The 18235-nt window shown below is 44.1% G+C and overlaps 2 protein-coding genes across 3 annotated transcripts; one reads left to right on the top strand and one right to left on the bottom strand.

Annotated features, from left to right (window-relative positions):
- The first annotated feature begins 1522 nt into the window (after positions 1–1522).
- Positions 1523–6174, top strand: LOC144169460 (uncharacterized). The gene is made up of 4 exons (XM_077698639.1): positions 1523–1627; positions 2642–2698; positions 2805–2968; positions 5692–6174. Exons 2-4 carry the CDS (start codon positions 2647–2649, stop codon positions 6022–6024), a joined length of 549 nt encoding a protein of 182 aa, XP_077554765.1. The 5' UTR covers positions 1523–1627; positions 2642–2646; the 3' UTR covers positions 6025–6174.
- Positions 6175–8629: 2455 nt separating this feature from the next.
- On the bottom strand, positions 8630–13088 carry LOC144169459 (uncharacterized). Of its 2 annotated transcripts, none has more exons than XM_077698637.1 (4): positions 13032–13088; positions 12735–12791; positions 12408–12550; positions 8630–9004 (listed from the first exon to the last, which is right to left on the bottom strand). In XM_077698637.1, the coding sequence occupies exons 2-4, from the start codon at positions 12784–12786 to the stop codon at positions 8660–8662; spliced, it is 540 nt and encodes a 179-aa protein (XP_077554763.1). In that variant the 5' UTR covers positions 12787–12791; positions 13032–13088; the 3' UTR covers positions 8630–8659. The 2 variants fall into 2 exon arrangements, with proteins under 2 accessions (XP_077554763.1, XP_077554764.1); XM_077698638.1 differs by having other exon boundaries at positions 13055–13088.
- Positions 13089–18235: the final 5147 nt, after the last annotated feature.

Below are 18235 nucleotides of genomic sequence, written 5' to 3'. Positions count from 1 at the left end.
TTAGGATAAATTTAACAGAAAAAAAGAACTTGTGAAGCCGACCGGTGCGCAGCGGCCGCTAGGGGCCGCTGCTTACTGTATGAGCTCTTCAGCAGAAGTTCTCATCTCACACCGGACCCCCCAATCAGCCCCTTAGGGCATATCTCTCTCTTCTAGTACACCATAACCGGGCTTTACCGCTTACCGGCTGCCCAGCTGCCAGACAATAGTAGCAATTTCGTGATACAGTGCTCCAAGAACACCAAAATCCCTAATGAACAGTACTATATGCAGGTCCGAGATATATGCTTGAAATCCCAAGTGCTTGAAACATGTATTTTTAGTCTGTGTATTGTTTGTTTTTACAATGTGACACCACTCCTGTAATAATCCCATCACGGGATTGATAGTATCCTGAAATAAATAAATAATACATGAAGGAGATGCCCTGCGACTCTGATGTCAATCCAAACCAAAGAGGTCAATCAAAAAAAAAAACGACAGTGATACCTTGATTCCGGGGGAACAGCAGAAAAAAAATAATCCATTTGAAATTTTGAAAAAACAAAAAGAATAACTTTGGGATTAGGGTGCGTGATCTATACGGAGTTCCGGTTATTTTCTAGTTTGATTATAACAAACAAGAAATAATCACCAATACAAAATACGCGCCAGCCACCATCCACAAATGGTGTTATCCTCAAACAACCCCCAAATGGCCTTACTGCAAACCGCTAACCCCTGCAAAGCTTTGTTATCTGGCCTGGCAGTGCCCCACGTTTACAAAATGCAGAAACTTCTTATTCCCTAACTTTAACACCACCACTCCCACTCACCTTATCACCCCATCAAAAAAGACTTTAATTCAAGTAGCACAATTGGACACTAAGAGCGGAATCGGCACGAGCGTACTAATCCTAGTCTGCTGCGGAACGGATCCCTTCCCAAAACAATAAATGATCAAAATTTATTTTTTCTTACCTGCCCACCTCACTCCTACGGGCTACCCCGCCCCCCTCCTCTTTTCCTCATTTGTCAATACGCGGCTTAAAAGTACAATATCTGACAGGGCACTGCCAAATGACTTATCACCGTAGAGAGAGCCGACGTCAGAGTCATACGCTCTTTGTGTATACCTTGCCACAGCGAAATATTTTCTGGTAATGGTCATTTGATAACATACAGAGGCAGTGCGCCCCTTCTCCCCAAATTAAAAACCCAGAAACCTTAAAAGGGCCAGCGCTCTTTGACCTGGGCCTTTCCCTAAATAAATCGCAGGAAAGCGCATTTCTATATCGCTGACAGGAGACGGAAAGTGAGTAAGATTCACGTGTACACGGGTTTTCCCCCGTATTTTGATGAATACGGAAAATCCACTGTCTGCACGTGGAAAGATGAGAGGCGAAACAACAATCGCGTTTCGCACTTCAGGGGTGACCAAGTAGGAGAACAATAGGAAGCGAAGAAAACACAGACAGGACGTGCAGTGATTGGCCATGACCGTATCACTGGGGCCTACGTTTGCTGCAACGATTAGATACCGAGCAACCGAGCAAGAGACGAGCGCTCGTATATATACACGCCAGTTTTTAACGCCGCCTAAACACAAACTTCAGGTTGTTTCGGAAGGACCGACCCTTCACCACTGGTAAGTATCTGAAGTTTTGTTCTGATTGTCAAGGAGAGAAAAGAAATTCAATGAATTTGTATTCTTTTAACATGTCTTTAGACGTGCTTCAAGTGTTTTCCAAAATAACTACTTTGATGCTGTGTTGGCAATGAACTTTGGCCGACCTACAGCTTACATTCATTCGGCGTTTATGACATAAAATTCTCGGTATACTGTAGTTCTCCTCGCTATTTAGCGTTAAAAGAGTAAACATTGTGCATACTATGACAGTGATTGTGCCCTTAATATGTCTAGATTAGAACGTCACAACGTCATGTGGTCTCCTTTAAGTCTGAGGCCTTAAGTGCATCCCAATGATTGAATATCGACTATTTCTCAACAAATAGCTTCACGATTGAAAGTCATGTTTGGTTTATGTGAAAGCATCATGATAAATCTATAAATGGCGCATTGCTTACAAACCGAAAACAGAAACCAAGTGTACCAGCAGACTTTCATATATAATAGGTGTTTACGTTTAGTTACGACATGTTTTTGGCAATAGGCCGCAAGCTGCGTGAGTCAGATTTTTTACTAGTGCTCCTATTCCATTACTGCCACTAAGCACGCACATATAATCCTAGTTGTGAAGTAAGGAGAAATTCAGGTAGTAGATTAGATATAACAGTTTTATGGCACAAGTTTAACTTAAGAAACTGGAGCCAGGAAATTCCGAAACACAGCCAGCTTTACTGAAGCCAGGACTCAGGATAAGGGTCTCAAAACACGCGTCCCTAACGTCCGCACTAAACTGAATTTCAGCCTTAGCTCATACGTTCCCCAGGTTCCAGATATGCATTATTTAAAGCTGGTCAAAATTAATCCGGAGGCCTTCACTACGGCGCGCCTCATCGCCTGCGTTGCGTCGGCGCGTTAAGCCCTAAAATCAATCATTATTTAAAGCTCTTGCTTGCACATGTAGTTAGGCCAACTATTGAACTAGCCGCTGTTACTAGAACGACGGCGTCAGTAACATTTTCTTCTATGTTGCAGACATAATGAAGAATGCAATGGCGGTGGTTTGCCTGGTGGCTTGCTTAGCACTTACAGGTAAATTTTGTGTTTATTTTGCGCACTATTCAATATTATATCCCATTATTGCGACAAACGTTACAATGTTTTACTCCAATGTTATTCCGCCATTTTTTTTACGCAGCTTCCACTTACAAGCTCGGAGAAAAAGAAGAGACCTTTGGAGTGATCGTTGACGAGGAATCACAACACATAGGTGATGAGGCTATCCAAGTTGGTGAAGTGCTATGCGCCATTTCCCGGGGTCTGCGCGAAACTCCTGTGAACGAGCAAGCAGCTGACAGTGAGGTGAGATTTCCCTTTCACTTAACTAGTAAATATAGCAAGCAAACCAAATGGCGAACGGCAACAATTCAGTGAACTTTCTTTGACCTTGAGGCGTCCGGTGCGTTCCAACCCGTTGCTTTCTTCGCTTCGCACGCAACCAAACATAAAAAGCACACGCATGTCTGCATGAGAGATTTCGCTACCACAGTGGTAATTTATTAACAAATGATTTAGTAATAGCTGTACAGTCCTGCAGGTCCAATAGTTTCCTTCCGTAATATTTATTTATTATTCATGGCTTCATTGATTGATTGATTGATTGATTGATTGATTGATTGATTGATTGATTGATTGATTGATTGATTGATTGATTGATTGATTGATATGGTTATTGAGTGAGTGAGTGAGTGAGTGAGTGAGTGAGTGAGTGAGTGAGTGAGTGAGTGAGTGAGTGAGTGAGTGAGTGAGTGAGTGAGTGAGTGAGTGAGTGAGTGAGTGAGTGAGTGAGTGAGTGAGTGAGTGAGCCAACCAACCAACCTGCAAACACCATAATAATGATTTTATTTCTTCCCATTACGGGAAAGAGGCCTCTAACATAGTAGTCTCACATCTACTGTGTTGAATTATCCGGATCCTTTTTTTTTTCGCCCCCGAATATTTTTCTCACCTCTCTATAGAATTTTCTGCCCGTACGTAATCCGAAACTCGTCCCTTTGCAGCCACTATGCTGCTCAGATTTTCCTCCGATTGTCAGCCTAAATACATTTACGAAAATTCCAAATCCCCTCGGTCTAACGACGACGCTGGTTGAAACACAAAGCTTTTGTGCGAGTGAAAATCAAACGTTCAAGTTCTAAAGACACAGGCGCTGCAACCAATGTCAAAGCATCAACGATCGTAGGGAAGGCCGCTTTAGAGTGAAAGTCCACTCGCTTTAAAATTCGTTTTCCCAAAGTGAGAATTCCAAACTTCCGATGTTCAAAGCCGAAATTCACATCAGCTCAGCCGAGGTCCCAAGCCAACCCGCGGGCAAAGAACCCAACGGAAATGCTGAGCGACCCGCATGCGATGATGGTGCAAACGGATATACGTCGGCTTCATTACGCGAGAGACCCAGGTTCGATTACGACCACGGGAAGCGCTTCTTCATGTTTCATCGCTATTTTCTTTATCATTATCATGTGGCCTCCCACTGCGCAAAGTTGGCTTCCATGAAGTGCGTTTTGGTTACGACACCACCATACGTGAGACCAACTAAGCTTCGCTTTGATAAGATTGGTTCTATAACGCGCAAAGGAAAAACTGGGTCCAGCTGACATACTGCTGCGTGGCGCTATAGATAAATTCGGGCTGCCTCGAGTTTTAACGCAAAAGCATTACTTCGCTAGGTTGGCGAAAGCGCTAGAGTACGTAAAAAGTGCCCACAAAAGTCCTAACCTTCGGTGCACTCTTATTTCCCGTTCGCTGAGACACGCTCCATAAAGCGTTCATTAGAAGAAAAAGCACAAAAATGGGCGCGTATCTGCTCCTTTCGTTGCAAATGTCGACGAAAGACGACAGTAGACTGGCGCCCCTGCCAAGTACATGCCTCCCTTCTCTATCCCGCTCACCTCTCATGCTGTTCCTCTCCCGTCTTGTTCCTCCAAAGATAACACGCTAGAGGTTCGCTCAAGTCAATTTCAATTGACCGTGTTCCACTGCTCCAAGTCGGGTGCCTCCGTGTCAGCGCTGGGGTACGGTGGAGGCGCGCTTGAATCGAGGCACCCTACTTCAACGTTTATAGAACCACGTTGCCCTACTCCACATGCGTTCCAAGCGGAACATGGAACCTATCTAGTGGAACCTTGCGTTACTGTTGCCATTTGATTTCCTAAATGCCGCCAGGTAGCGCGAGCAACAGCAGACGGTGATTTCCTGCAGTTCAAGTAGCATTTAATTTGCTATAACCAAGCATCCATGAATTTTAATAAAGGATCAGTGCATATATCACTTATGTGTTGATTTTCTGCTTTATGTGTGCGTAATATCTTGCTCTTGCTCAACAATGTTGACTAGTATGAACATTGACACCCTACTTCGACGTTTAGATTTGGCTGTGGGTATACAAGAATATTGCGCAAATTTTGTTTCACGTTGGCGGGCTGGTTGAACCGAGTCACAGACAGACAGACGGACAAACAGAAATACAGGCAGACAAAAATTTATGCGTTTAAGTAGCCAAACAAACACTAAAGTCTTTATAAATGTATTTCCTTTTGTCTTACTTGTATTTCGGCGTCAATCAACGTTTTTAGTCACCACCACACCACAGCAAAATCTCGGCGCCCGTAATTGCCATTATTTCCGACGCGTTCCATAACACGAAAAAACAAAGCACGAGAAATATATTGTTTCAGTTGGCCTTCAACTTGGGCGGAGACAGTATCGTATCGCAGTAGCATAGTAACGATTCTACAATAAGAAGCTACAATAATGGTGATAGTAAGTCCTAAGCCATTGATTAAACGGCGCTTTCGCTCCGTTCACGTGAATAGGATATCGCACATTTATTTGTGAGGCAGAGACCTAAATCAGCCAAGATTATGGTATTTTATTCTCTGCTTGAAATGTATCTTGTGGCGCATTTTCGCCATTTAATTTTCGGTTTCGCGTTTGTATTGATTTCGCTCGCTGGATTCGTTCGTACATGAAGGAAGTTTTAAACAAACGACAAAACTGAATCTTTTTTTTTTTTGCTTTTGCAGACAGATGAGTACTTCCTCAAGAAACTGTGGAAAAAGGCGAAAAACGCTGTGAAGCAGGTAGGGAAGGGCGTAGAAAAGGCCGTAAAAGGTGTGGTAACTACAAAAGCCGCCGACTTCGTGAAGAAGTTCCTGGAAAACAAGCTGGGTACCTATGCTTTTGAAGACGGCAAAACCTACGAAGATTTTCGTCGCGATCTCGCTCAGGACTTGCAGCGGAGTGGTGAGGCCCTCATCGAAAAGGGTGGACAGCTGTGTCTGCAGTGCCGTGGCCGCAGAAAGCTTGACCAACGAGAGAAGGAGTTTGTTAGTGGGGTGGTAGGAGCCCTTTCCTAGTTTAAAGAGCTGTATATTTTCATACTTTCCGCCAAATAAGGCCAAGGAGCACTTCAGAAGCCTATAGAACGAGCATTACATCGAGCAACACTTCGTACTTCTTGTATAGTGATTCCATCTCACCGTGATTAAACAGTTTCTCACCCTTTTCTGGCCTGGGTCGATCAATTGTACGACAGGTGTTGAACCACTTTTCCAATGCGCTGCCCTTGTTCGTAAGCCGCATAGGTTGGAATGGAGAGTATTGTTAAAATGAAGGTGCGGGTTTGAAGTACCCAGAAAGTGTGGTGTCTCGTAGAGATGAGTACCTCTTAATCTCACCTGTCAACACTATTGTTAATAAGTCATCAACTGATCAACCCAGAAACACGGTAATGAAAATATTGTTTAAAGTTATAAAACAATAAATTACGTACCAGCTTCTGTGCTCTTTCATGAAGATGGGGCCATTAAGCGACTATGGTCTGTGTTTCATGTCAACTTGATGTTCTCTATTTGAACCAGGGGCTCGATTCACAAAACAGATGTACTTAGGCAACTTTCTAAGATAGTCACATATTAATAAAAGCCATGCAGGTGAGGCCAACATCAAAAACTGAAGGAAGCTCACAGTTACCCGTAGGACTTGAAGGTAACGAAGCTGTACGCAACCTTCACGACCATCACGACCATCACGAATGTTTAAGTCCACGATTGCACACACTTTGCTTCTTCTTCGCTGCGGCAACGACCTTTACTTTATCGTTGTTGCTATTAGTGTGAACTTGTTTCATTGTTTTTTTAGTGTAAATTATTGGACATCACCTTGGAGGGGCGTACGGTGTGACGTGTCTTTCTCGGTTAGAGAAGCGTTGCCACGATAACGGCGAACCCTGGAGTCTTTCTCGTTCCGAGAAACTGTGGCCTCGCTTAAGGTGATTTCTCTGGATTTTTTACTCTTCCCAAGTGCGTATGGTTGGAACAAATGTGCGCCGGGGACGCTGGGCGGTCGCCGCGGGGCACGCACACACGAGCGGTCAGCATTTGCTTGGTTTTCTAAAACTTCCGGGTGGTCCCCGTAATTTTGGCCAATCTCCCTACGTGGGTATGCTTGGCTTGAGAAACGTGCGAAGGGTACGCTGAACGGTCGTCGTGAGGCACGCACGCAGGAGCTCTGGGCATTTTCTTGGTTTTGTTAGCTGCTGCGCGGTCGCCGCGAGACCCCTGCGCACGTGCGCACGCTCGGCAATTTCTTAGTATTTTTAACTGCCGACACGAAAAATTACAATTGGCTAAATAGCTTCGCTTTTCAAAGAAGTAGGGCCAGCTGATACCGTGTGAAAACGCGACATGCCTGGGACAAAGCTTATGCGATGGGGTGCAGAATAGCCAACGTCTAATTTTCGGACATCTGCTGTAAAATAAACATTCTTGTTGAACAAAAAGGGGCAAACAATCATGTACATGGCGGAAAAGTAAGCACTTATCATAATAATCGTATTCATCGTATTCATCATAATAATAATAATCATAATATTCACTGGCGTACTTTATATCCACTGCGACACTAACGCCTTCTCCTATATGCTTCCAATAGCCCCAATCCTGCGCTGTCCGAATTCATTGTTTGCCTCGATATTTTCTCGTCGTAAGTCATAATCGACTTAACGTTTTTTCACTACGTACAGACCCGTCTTTCGGCAGCGATTCCGTTAAATTGGTCGCCCACCATTTGTCGGTTCTTTGCATTTCATGCCCACACCGCCACATTTCTTTCTCTTAGGTTGAGCTAAGATGCTGGCGGAGAAGAGCGTAAGGGATGGAAGAGGGAGAGGCGTGAGGTTAGAGGGTGTTACGCTTCGGGGGTAACAAAAGACTATCACACTTCGACAACCCTTCCATCAAAGACAGCAGATACGGGGAAAATTTCTTCCCCCGTTTTAAACCAAGAATACCAGACTAATGTTTGTAGTCCTTAAAAAATCCTAGTAATCTCATTGATATACGTGAACAAGTGGAGCTGCACTTCTTGTCATCTTGAGGCGATCATATTCGAAATTGTTTTCGTGAACCGAAGGAGCGCAAATTCTCATTATAAGTTTCTGCTCTGTGTGAACAGAACTACACATCAGCTTTCAAGAAGGCTAGAATGATTCGAAGAAATCATTTACGGTGAGACATAAAAATAAAGGCCAAAGAGAGTAACATAAATTTCGACATGATATGTCGAAATGGCTTCTTTACTTTTCCACAAAACATCAATATCTCATTAGCCAAGTTGTTTGGGCTTCTCAACGATAAATCCTGCAGTGTAATGCTCCGAGTACGTACAGTCTTTGTCAAAGTATTCTAGGCCATGCCGCAGGTTTCTCGGCCACAAATGATTCAAAGCATAAGCCTAACGTTTAACTTTGACCAAAATATTTTGTGACAGTAAGAAAGAGAGACGTTGTCCATAGCTCTCTGGCATAAAACGTTTCAGACTCGCTCTAGAGGTGAGCATGTACTTTGTATTTTCTTTTTTGCCGCCTACACACCTTCCCCATGGCCCAGAAAATTTTCGCAAAGACTGCGCATGTTAGGCTGCATCCAATTTCAAAAGAATTTCTCGACACTTTTATTCAGATTCCGAAAGAAGCATGGCTGCGACCATTCTTTATTCTTTCCATTCCTTCATGGAATTCACTCGGAAGACATTGACGCAATTGTTTAGATATTTCTTCTCGAAGTCAGAAAGCCCGTCCTTGATGACAAAATTTCCGCACAGGTCAATGCCTCGGTCAATGAATTGCTGAGCAATGTTGGTAATGTCGTCACCTATGACCTTCATGAATGCCCCAAAGAGTTCGAGATTCTCGAATGAGTTTCTCTTCAGCTTTTCCATCAAAATACGCTCCACAGTGTCGCGTGCCTTTTGCATGGTTCCCGGTTCAAAGGGGTTGAGAGCCGACACGTTCTCGAGGGCCTCGGATACGATGTCCCTGAACATGGAATAGGCCTCCTGAAATGAAGTGGTGGCAGGTGAGCCGTTATGAAAGGCCAACAAAACCTTATGTAGGTCGGTACTAACTAATCATTGCGGCTAATGTTCCCCGGTGCCGGTCTTCCAGCTGCAACTGCAAGTGCAAAACCAAGGTGACATAATGCGCTTAAGTATAATAAAAGAAAATCTATCTCTCAACACCCCACCCCTTTCACGTTCTCTTCGAATACTACGTTCATACGTTTAAGGTCGTTTTTTTTTTCTCTTGAAGTAAAGAGGCACTACCTCTTCATATTTCAACTCTTTTTGTCTTACGTAGATAGCTTAATTTTCAATTTCGTGCTTGGTTTGTTAGCACACTTCTTCGCATTAATGGTGAATTCCTAGGTATTCGCGATAACCCTAATATCAAAGAGAATACCTTGTTCGTGGTTGTCAATAGCCAATTGTCAATCGTTAGTAACTGGAGCGACACGGAAGCACGGCACTAATGAGAAGAATTGATATAGGAACGCCAGCGACAATGCAAAATGCCATTCATGCCATGCGTGTTGTCTCTGCGCACATGCGGTGGTTTTAGTCAAGTCATATGTTGGGCTTCGCCATTCGCCGTATTTGCAAACTTGGCCGCTTTATTTGGTCATTCGGGGGCTTGTGGTAAAGACGCTATACGGGGATTTCTTAGATTGCACCCACGCTTCTGAGATTACCTCATGATACCAGCGTGTTCGTCACCCTATGCATGATGTCTTCCAGACAAAGGCCTTTTCACGTGACTTACTATGCTGCAGAAGTTAAACCTGTGTGACTTCCCGGCTGTTCTGATATCCCCGCAAGCCACCCGGTTATTGTGCAACGTACCTTCTCCACTCCCAAGCGTTTGTTCCTTAACTTGCAAATCCGAGTTCCATTGCCGTTGCTGCACTCTTTAAAGGAGTACTGACACGAAATTGTCGTGTTACGTTTTTTTCGCTGCTATGCGTGCCTACCAGCCCACTAATCATAGAATGACAGATTAGACGGTCGAGCGCAGCGTAAACATTCATTAACGGCGTCGTTTATTCGTGCCAGTTGCGGTTTCGACTGAAAAACGCCGAGCGGCCGCCATAACAGGATGTATCACATGACGTCACCATTCTTGCCGCATCGCTGCCTCTCTGGAAGCGCCCGCGAGCGAGCGCATGCGCGCGCCCAGACCGGCCGAGGATTCGCCGTCCCCACAGGCCCGGGCAGCATGACGTCAGTCCCAAAACCATGACGTGTACACATGCCCGAGCAGCGCGCGCCAACCACAGCCAGAGCGTCGGCTTTGTCACGGGAGCCCCGACGTCGGCAGTTTGGGGCAAGTAGCACATGATGTCATGTCGGCCCGCTCTGGGCTTTCTCGTGCGGGCGAAGATTAAAATGCATTTTAAATATGTTTCGCTGAACTGTTGCTGTTGAAACCTGCTGGGAGATATCTCCTGATAAAAAGGAAGCGTTTTACATAGTTATCACAGCTTTGAAATTTCATGTCAGTACTCCTTTAAGGCCCAACATATTGAAGACTTTTTCTTAAGTTCAATATAATCTGATTCATTGATTGTAGGGTTTAACGCGCCAACGCAACGCAGGCGATGAGGCGCGCCGTAGTGGAGGGCTCCGGATTAATTTTGCCAACCTGATGATCTTTAACTGGCGCCGAAATCTCGCTCACACGGGCGTTTTTGCTTTTCGCCTCCATCAAAAAAGCGGCCGTGGCGGCCTGGATTCGAACCCGCGTTTTCGTGCTCAGCAGCAACACACCTTAGCCTCTGAGCTACCGCGGCGGGTAAGTTCCACATAATCTTTTTTTTTTTTTTTTGCCCAAGCTTTCCTCCTCATGCTGCTTGTCTACCAATACGCGCGGCAGTAATCATCTTGTCCCTATTCTGCTCCACCCTATCGTCGTTGACACTGCTATTGGCATTGCTGGAACTGCTAGCTAGCTTCCATAATGTCTCATTTTTTTTATGGAAATAGAAAAAAAAAGATTTGCGGACCCTTCAAATGCATTTAAAAGGCGTGGTCGCGATAGCTGGTATTGTGTCCAGGCAACGTCTTTGAGATGTCCGGACTGCTGTTGTAGCCTTAGCCACCACCCGAACTGGTTGACTTAGGGAATTATGATCGTTTTTAAATTATAATTTACCACGCTCCTTATTATTACAATTAAAAGGCTTCGTAGCCTCATAAAATAATCCTAACAGACCACCATTCTGCAAGTGATTCTTACAGTTGCACGAAAACTCTTTTTATCTCCTTTTCGAGAACTACGGAGCCGCAAGAGCGACTTTGAAAATGCCCATTGTTGTAAACCTGCCATTACTGCATGGTTCTCTGTGGAAATAAATATGGCGAACCTCGACACCGTTATTAAGCCTTGCGAAAACACTGAACAACCAAACTAATAACGTTTACTTAATAAAATTGAGCGCAACTAAAAGTTTTCTCTGTCTGACGAAAAACCTTTCAATTCCATATCGAGCCAGGCTGGAATCTCGTGACAGCTCTGATCTACAGTTCGGGATTTATTACGGTCAATTTTCTGGTGTAATTGTGTGTATGCAAATATGTTCTCCAGGCTATAGGATGGTAATCGGCCCGCCGCAGTGGCTCAGTGGCTAAGGCGTTGCGCTGCTGAGCAGGCGGTCGTGGGTTCGATTCCCGGCCGCGGCGGCCGCTTTTCTGATGGAAGTGAGAAGAAAAACGCCCGTGTGTACGAGATTTCGGCGCATGTTAAAGATCCCCAGGTGGTCAAAATGAATCCGGAGCCCTCCACTACGGCGCGCCTCATCGCCTGCAAGGCGTCGGCGCGTTTAAACCCTACAATCAATCAATAGGATGGCAATCGCAGCAACTGAGACATGGGGTGAATTTGGCTTCCTTTTCAACGTTCATAGCAGAACAAAGCTAAATGGCTCAGCATTGAAAGCGTGCTTTGAAGTCACGAATTCAAATCATACCTGGGGACTGTTTTAGCGTCTTGTCTCTACAAAAACTTTGTTTGCCACAAAAAAACTTCAAATAACAAACGCAGCATGCAGAACCATTCGCTGCAAAAAAAAATTGTTACCAGAGATTCAAGCATCCTAGTTTTAAAAAAATTGTTGATAGCTGCATTTCTGATGCCGCAGCTCAGTCGCTCCGGCTGTGGCCAATTAAAGTTATTCTGTCTGTCTGTCTGTCTGTCTGTCTGTCTGTCTTTCGGTGTTCACACAGAATTCTCAGACTCATAAAAAGGTTTCCACTGGATATCCTTTTCGTGTATGGAAAGATCAGAACAGCCCCAAAGCTTCCAGCCCCGAAATCTACGTGTGGGTACTACGAATGCCTCACCTAGTGGCTTATACTGGAGAATTAAAAAGAATTAGCGATATTTGGCACCCACAGGGACACCAACCTTATCATCAAGCGTTGATTGCTCTCGCAGGACTGCGATCATCCTTCTCGAGAATTCTCTCATTACTTGGCCAATCTTCTGCGCTTCTTCTCCCATGTGGAAACTTTCTTGAGTGACACCACGAACCGGGCCATCAGCGGTACCTGCCCAGATCAACAAAAAAGAATGTGAGAATTACATAAAACAACAAATAAAACTATAAATGCGTATGTCATGTCAGCATCTATTTAATTCTTTCACGCCTATGGCTCAATCACCAGATCCTTGCCAAACACACCAGCCAGAAGCCTTGATGGTTCTTTCAAGCATTGACTCTGCCCTACTTACCTGATGCCACCAGGGTGAAGACTAGGAGGCTGCAAAACACAGGGGGGAGCATTTTGCCTGAAGTGAAGGGTGAGGCGATAGAGAAGAGTGAAATAATTAGAACAGCGGCAAAATGTTAGACAGGAATTCTTCGCCTCGCACTTAAATATCAAAGCCATTATGGTTTAGAAGTGCGCCTAATCATTTTTCTATAAATTTACTTACAAAAATTACAAATCGTTTGCGTTATAATTATGTACAAAAACGACACCATTGTTGAGCGAGAGTATCTATTGGACGAATTAGTAAAAAGCTCACCTAGTTTCAGGCGTGATACTCACCACGCCACCTGACAAGAAATCTCAATTGCCGTACGAGAACAATTCCTCTGGGAGGGCTGTTATATATACTATAACCGGGGCAGTGAGCGTGAGAAAGTGCGCGTCTGGTGTAACGTTACTCCTGCTTCGTCTTGTTCCACAGTCCACACGTATCACTGGCTGACCTAGATATGACGTCCGTGATTAAGGCGTGATCTTTCATAGCGTCAACCTGGAACTTCGCGAGAAACTCCTTAGGAAGTCTTGCTTTTTGTGGGAAATGTATTTTTGTTGTTGCCAAGCCTCTCGGAAGAAGAGACGGTATGTTTGTGTATAACATAAACTAATCTGGGAGAGAAATGCGTTTATTTCAGATCACACCTTTTTTTATATCCAAGTGTTTTTTTCGGGGTCTTTATGCGGCTGCTTTCACTTGCCATGCTATGTTTAAGGATCATCCATCAAGCGGCAGGAATTTTGGGCGTGGAATCAAGATTCTCTCTTTTTGCCCGGTTATGCAAGTTCTCAACGTTCGAAAATTCCGTCCCTTTGAAAAACACTTCTTTTTTTCATTTTTGTTACCCTAGAGGCCCTTACGGGCGATACATAGGGGGGGGGGGGATAACAAAATCACAGGGTGCTATCCAGCGTCAGGAGATAATACAGGTGGTAAGTTTCTGGTTAGGCTGGACTTAAACAAAAAGGTACAATGTAACAGAAAACTCAGCGTACAAAATAGAATGCAGTTACAAAACAGGAAAGCATAACATCAATAATCAAACAACACAAAGATAGCCACAAAAATAACAGGGCATAGGCTCTACCAATATACTGCAAGCACATCCTACCATGTTTTTGTTACACTCGCAAAAACAATTTTGCAAGTTCTTCGGTAAATTTTTCAGGTATTTTGATGACAGCCAATGTGTTTTTGGAGGGGATTCCAGTCACTAATTGTTGAAGGCCGAAAGGAAAGGAAAAACGGAGTAGGTCAGTACGGGAAAATTCCGGCTGCACTTTGTTTGGGTGGTCGATACGCAGATATATGTGTTGCACGGGTTTTATTCTTGAGACAGTAAAATGATTAGGGTTGTGATAAAGTTTATGAAACAATACAAGCCGGGAAAGCGCCATGTTTCCAGAAGTTGGAGACCGAGGTTACTTTTTGTCAATGTAATGGTTGAATGCGGCGCGTATTGACCTGATATGAAGCGAGCGCCCTTGTTTTGCAATGATTCAACTTTTGGGGTCAAGTACGACTGATAAGGGTCCCAAATTACTCCGGAATATTCAACTTTTGACCTTACAATGGACGTGTATGCAATCAGTTTAGTTGCCTTATTGGCGTGGCGTAAAGAACGGCGTATAAAACCACGCATCCTGTGGGTATCAGCTAACATAAAGTCTGTGTGGGGCTTCCCCAGGGTGGTGCCCACGACGAAATCATTGCCAAGTGGGGTTAATACAAGCCTGATAGAAGCCGTCAACTCAGTCACGCTTCGAAAAATGCGGGATGCCAAAACTTCAGTTTACAAGCGATCAACCGGTGCCGCCCTAGCATTCTCTCATGCATTAATATACATTTTGCCATTTCCCGTAATTTCTTAATATCTGTCTTATTTTTTAGTTTTTCAAAATTTCGTACTACCAATTATCTCCATTTACGTTATTATAATGATTACACTTGGAAATTTCCTCAAAATCCGCATTATTGGGACCATGCAGGGCGTTACACGGTTCACCAGTTTCCGTAATTATTTTGTATTTTTCATATTTTTTTTTGTTTTTCGAAATTTCGTTCGACCAATTATCTCCATTTCGGCTATTATAACGATTACGGTTGAAACTTTTGCGAAATCTGCATTATTGTGTGAATTCCATGCGTTATACGTTTTGCCATTTTCCGCAATTTTTTTATACTTTTGTTATTTTATTTTTTTTTTTTCAAAATTTCGTCCGACCAATTATCTTCATTTACGTTACTATAAGGATTACATTAACAACTTTCCCGAAATCTGCTATATTCTGGAAATTCCATGCGTTATGCGTTTTGCCGTTTTCCGATTTTTTAAAAATATTTTGGTTATTTTTTATTTTTTCAAAGTTTCGTTCGACCGATTATCTTAATTTACGTTCCTATAAGGATTACATTTGGAACTTTCTGCGAAATCTGCATCATTGTGGAAATGCGTTACACGGTTCGCCATTTTCGGTAATTATTCTACATTTTTGTTATTTTTTAGTTTCGAAAATTTCGTTCGACTGTTCATCTTTATTTACGCTATTATAACGATTACAGATGGAAGTGTTGCGAAATCTGCATTATTGTGGAAATGCAGGGCGTTACATGTTTCGCCATTTTTGGGTAATGTTTTAGTGTTTTTTAGTTCTTAGTTTTCCAGAATTATCTCAATTTACGCCATTATAGCGATTACTGGTGGAACTTCCGCGATATCTGTATTTTTCTTGAAATGCGGGGCATTACGCCGTCCTGGCTGTGGGGGTACTCGGCAAAGAATGACGCATTAAAAAGATTTATATGCGTTCAATGCACCCAAGCTACGCTTGGGATATGAGGCGCCCCGTAGTGCAGGCGACGGATTAACTCAGGCCAACACAAGATTCTGGCCGTGTGCAGAAATCTTGAGGCACGGGCGTTGTAGTTTTCCCCCTTATCCCGTAAACGGCCGCCGTGGCGGAAAGCGCGAAAAGACGGATAGCCTGGCCGCCCCGGCCGGGAATCGTAACTGCAGCACGACGGCCTAGCCGCTGAACCACCGCGATGGGCTCCGAGTATCCACAACTTCCTGATGGTTCACCTCCAATGCCTCCAAATTTTGGCTTGGGGCCGAAGCTCACAAAGGCAGCGGAAAATATGTCTCCCTGGTGAGCGATAAGCTTCCTATTGAGCACCACTACTGCACGTGGTTGGGTCTGTATAATTCCCGCATTCTAGTGCAGGTGACGATTCCCAGAACGGGAGGTAGATAGCCAGAGCGACAAACGAAGAAACCGCTGCGTGCGTTCTCACTGAACATAAGGAGCGGGGACCGAAAAAAAACTGATGAACTTAAACTGCTGCTTTGACAAGACTACGACGGAATTGTGCTTATTAAGATTTGGCTTAGGAATGGCATAAGAGAAGATGAGATTATTTGCTCTAATTACAAACTACGTGGATGGTGATATGCGTTATGGGGCAACGGCGATAATGTTAAATTAAACTACCGTTCTAGACACATTCTTGAGCGCAAAAGCGTGCGCCTTACCTTGCCACTTTCAGGTTTCGTGCTTGTTTTGCATGTCTTATACCATCATTTGCCAGCTTATTGAAATAAAAAAACATAATTTCAACCGGAGGTTTAAGTTTACCTGCCATATAATAGAAGGATGCCTTCCATTCCTTCCATTGGTATTTTGAGACTAGCGGTGTAATTTTGGAGGCGATAGCAATCTACAAATAGGCCAAGGATACCCATCAGTCCAACCTCGCGAGAGCTATTCTTCCGCTTATCTTTCCTAGTCAGATATATTACGGTGCTACGCTTAGTGTTTAGCAGTAAATACGTAAGTGCTGTATTAATACTTCAGCAATAGTACTTCAGCAATACTTCACCAATAGTAAAATGAACTAGAAAACTCCGTGGTAACCTTAAAGATTTCCATCGCAGAGATCATAGGTACTGGTATTTACTATCGAAGTTGAGTGCAAGACGGAATCCCATCTGGCTGGGAGGGTACATTCGAAACAAAACAGAGGCGTCGATTAGTCCAAACAAAAACATTGCTGTCGCTTATTTTACTACTCGGCGTATCTTTCTTGTTTCGCACTCACTATTTATTACATGAACACAAAGTTGAATAAACCCATCAGAGTAGATGTTTATACTATGGGCGAGAATAAAAAGTACGGTTTATATCTGCGTCTAAAGCGTTACTGTCCCTCTCTCTCTCCAAGAAAGCCGAAACTTCCCGACGCAGTTCCTGGATTATTTGTAACATTATTCACATGAACCACACTATTTCCCCGCATTACTTCAATCAATGAAACGGTTGTTTAGAAAGAAGGGCCTGCTGAGAAAAAAAGGAGATATTTTAATGTGATATATCCAAGTTGATTCCAGTTTTTCTGTGGGCTGTAGCTCTGTGCTACATATTTCTCCTTCAGGGATCTCTGTATTTATTCAAACTAATTCTTAGAAAAAAAAGTCTAGTCTGGACGATCTTCCCCATGTTTTAAAGGCTTCCTACCACTAACAGCCGACGGTTCCTTCGTGGCGTGCGCGACGAGAAACTCCAAACATGGCTGAGGAGGGGTAGTGCGGTTTACACTCACGGAGCACAGTGTAAATGGCGCGGCGATTAGTTACCCAGCGTTCCCCGCGCGCCGGTGCCCGCTCACACTGGCGGGCTTGTCGGCGGGACGGCTTTGTCTTCTGCCTCAGCGGCGGTTGTTTTGGATATTTTTGGGAGCATCTTCGCGTCCATTGCGCGCTTCCTTCGCACTGCTTGATTAATTTGTTCGAGAGCACCTCCTGTGTAACCCGGACCGACGAGATTAAGTGGTCGTACGACAAAGATACGTTAAGGATTCGTTTGCAGGGCGGGAAAACTAAATGTAGAGACCACATACAGACATCTGGCCGCTAGAGAAACGGTACCTTTTGCGGACTGCTTATCACGAATGGAACTCTGTTCTCTAAATTGGTGAATACCAATATGGTTGTGTTTTAAGAGGTATTACAAAAGGCGAAAGGAGCAACTGGTTCTGTTAAATAGCGATTATAAAAGTTCCCTCAGCTTTCTCGCAATTCTCAAACTGATTAAACTAACTAGTTTAAATCGGTATAAATGGGAATCACTAAGCTCACATGCCGCATCGTTTCAGTGTCTGCGCTTGTGTCGCACCCTGGCATAGCCGGAACAAGCGCATACGGATGGCTAGGTTCTGCTGTTTCATCCTTCAAAAGACGCTGCTTTCCGTTCTCTTTCTTCCGACGCATGGCCGGGCTACAGCGGCGGCGTCCGCCGCTCTAGCGCGGCCGTGGCCGACGCTGCAGCGTTCGGGACGCTACCCCCGCGAATCCCAGGTAACGGCTGGTAGAATCTCTGGTTTCACTCTTTGTGGAGACACGTGTGTGAATTCAAGTGACGTTGCATGCACAAGTGTTGTGGGTAACGTTTAAAGCTTTGCTTTCCAAC

The sequence above is a fragment of the Haemaphysalis longicornis genome, unplaced genomic scaffold (assembly GCF_048455015.1).
Source record: "Haemaphysalis longicornis isolate Haplotype H1 unplaced genomic scaffold, Haemaphysalis longicornis Haplotype H1 scaffold_2, whole genome shotgun sequence".
Classification (NCBI taxonomy): Eukaryota; Metazoa; Arthropoda; class Arachnida; order Ixodida; family Ixodidae; genus Haemaphysalis; species Haemaphysalis longicornis.
Note: the sequence above shows the minus strand (reverse complement) of the source record. Positions and strands in the feature narration are given on the sequence as shown.

Coding starts and splice junctions, on each gene's coding strand:
- LOC144169459 (XM_077698637.1), bottom strand. CDS start 12,786: ATGCTCCCCCCTGTGTTTTGCAGCCTCCTAGTCTTCACCCTGGTGGCA. Junction 12,551..12,734: donor CTTCACCCTGGTGGCATCAG/GTAAGTAGGGCA, acceptor TGATCTGGGCAG/GTACCGCTGATGGCCCGGTT. Junction 9,005..12,407: donor AATCAACGCTTGATGATAAG/GTTGGTGTCCCT, acceptor ACTTCATTTCAG/GAGGCCTATTCCATGTTCAG.
- LOC144169460 (XM_077698639.1), top strand. CDS start 2,647: ATGAAGAATGCAATGGCGGTGGTTTGCCTGGTGGCTTGCTTAGCACTT. Junction 2,699..2,804: donor GGCTTGCTTAGCACTTACAG/GTAAATTTTGTG, acceptor TTTTTTACGCAG/CTTCCACTTACAAGCTCGGA. Junction 2,969..5,691: donor AGCAAGCAGCTGACAGTGAG/GTGAGATTTCCC, acceptor TTGCTTTTGCAG/ACAGATGAGTACTTCCTCAA.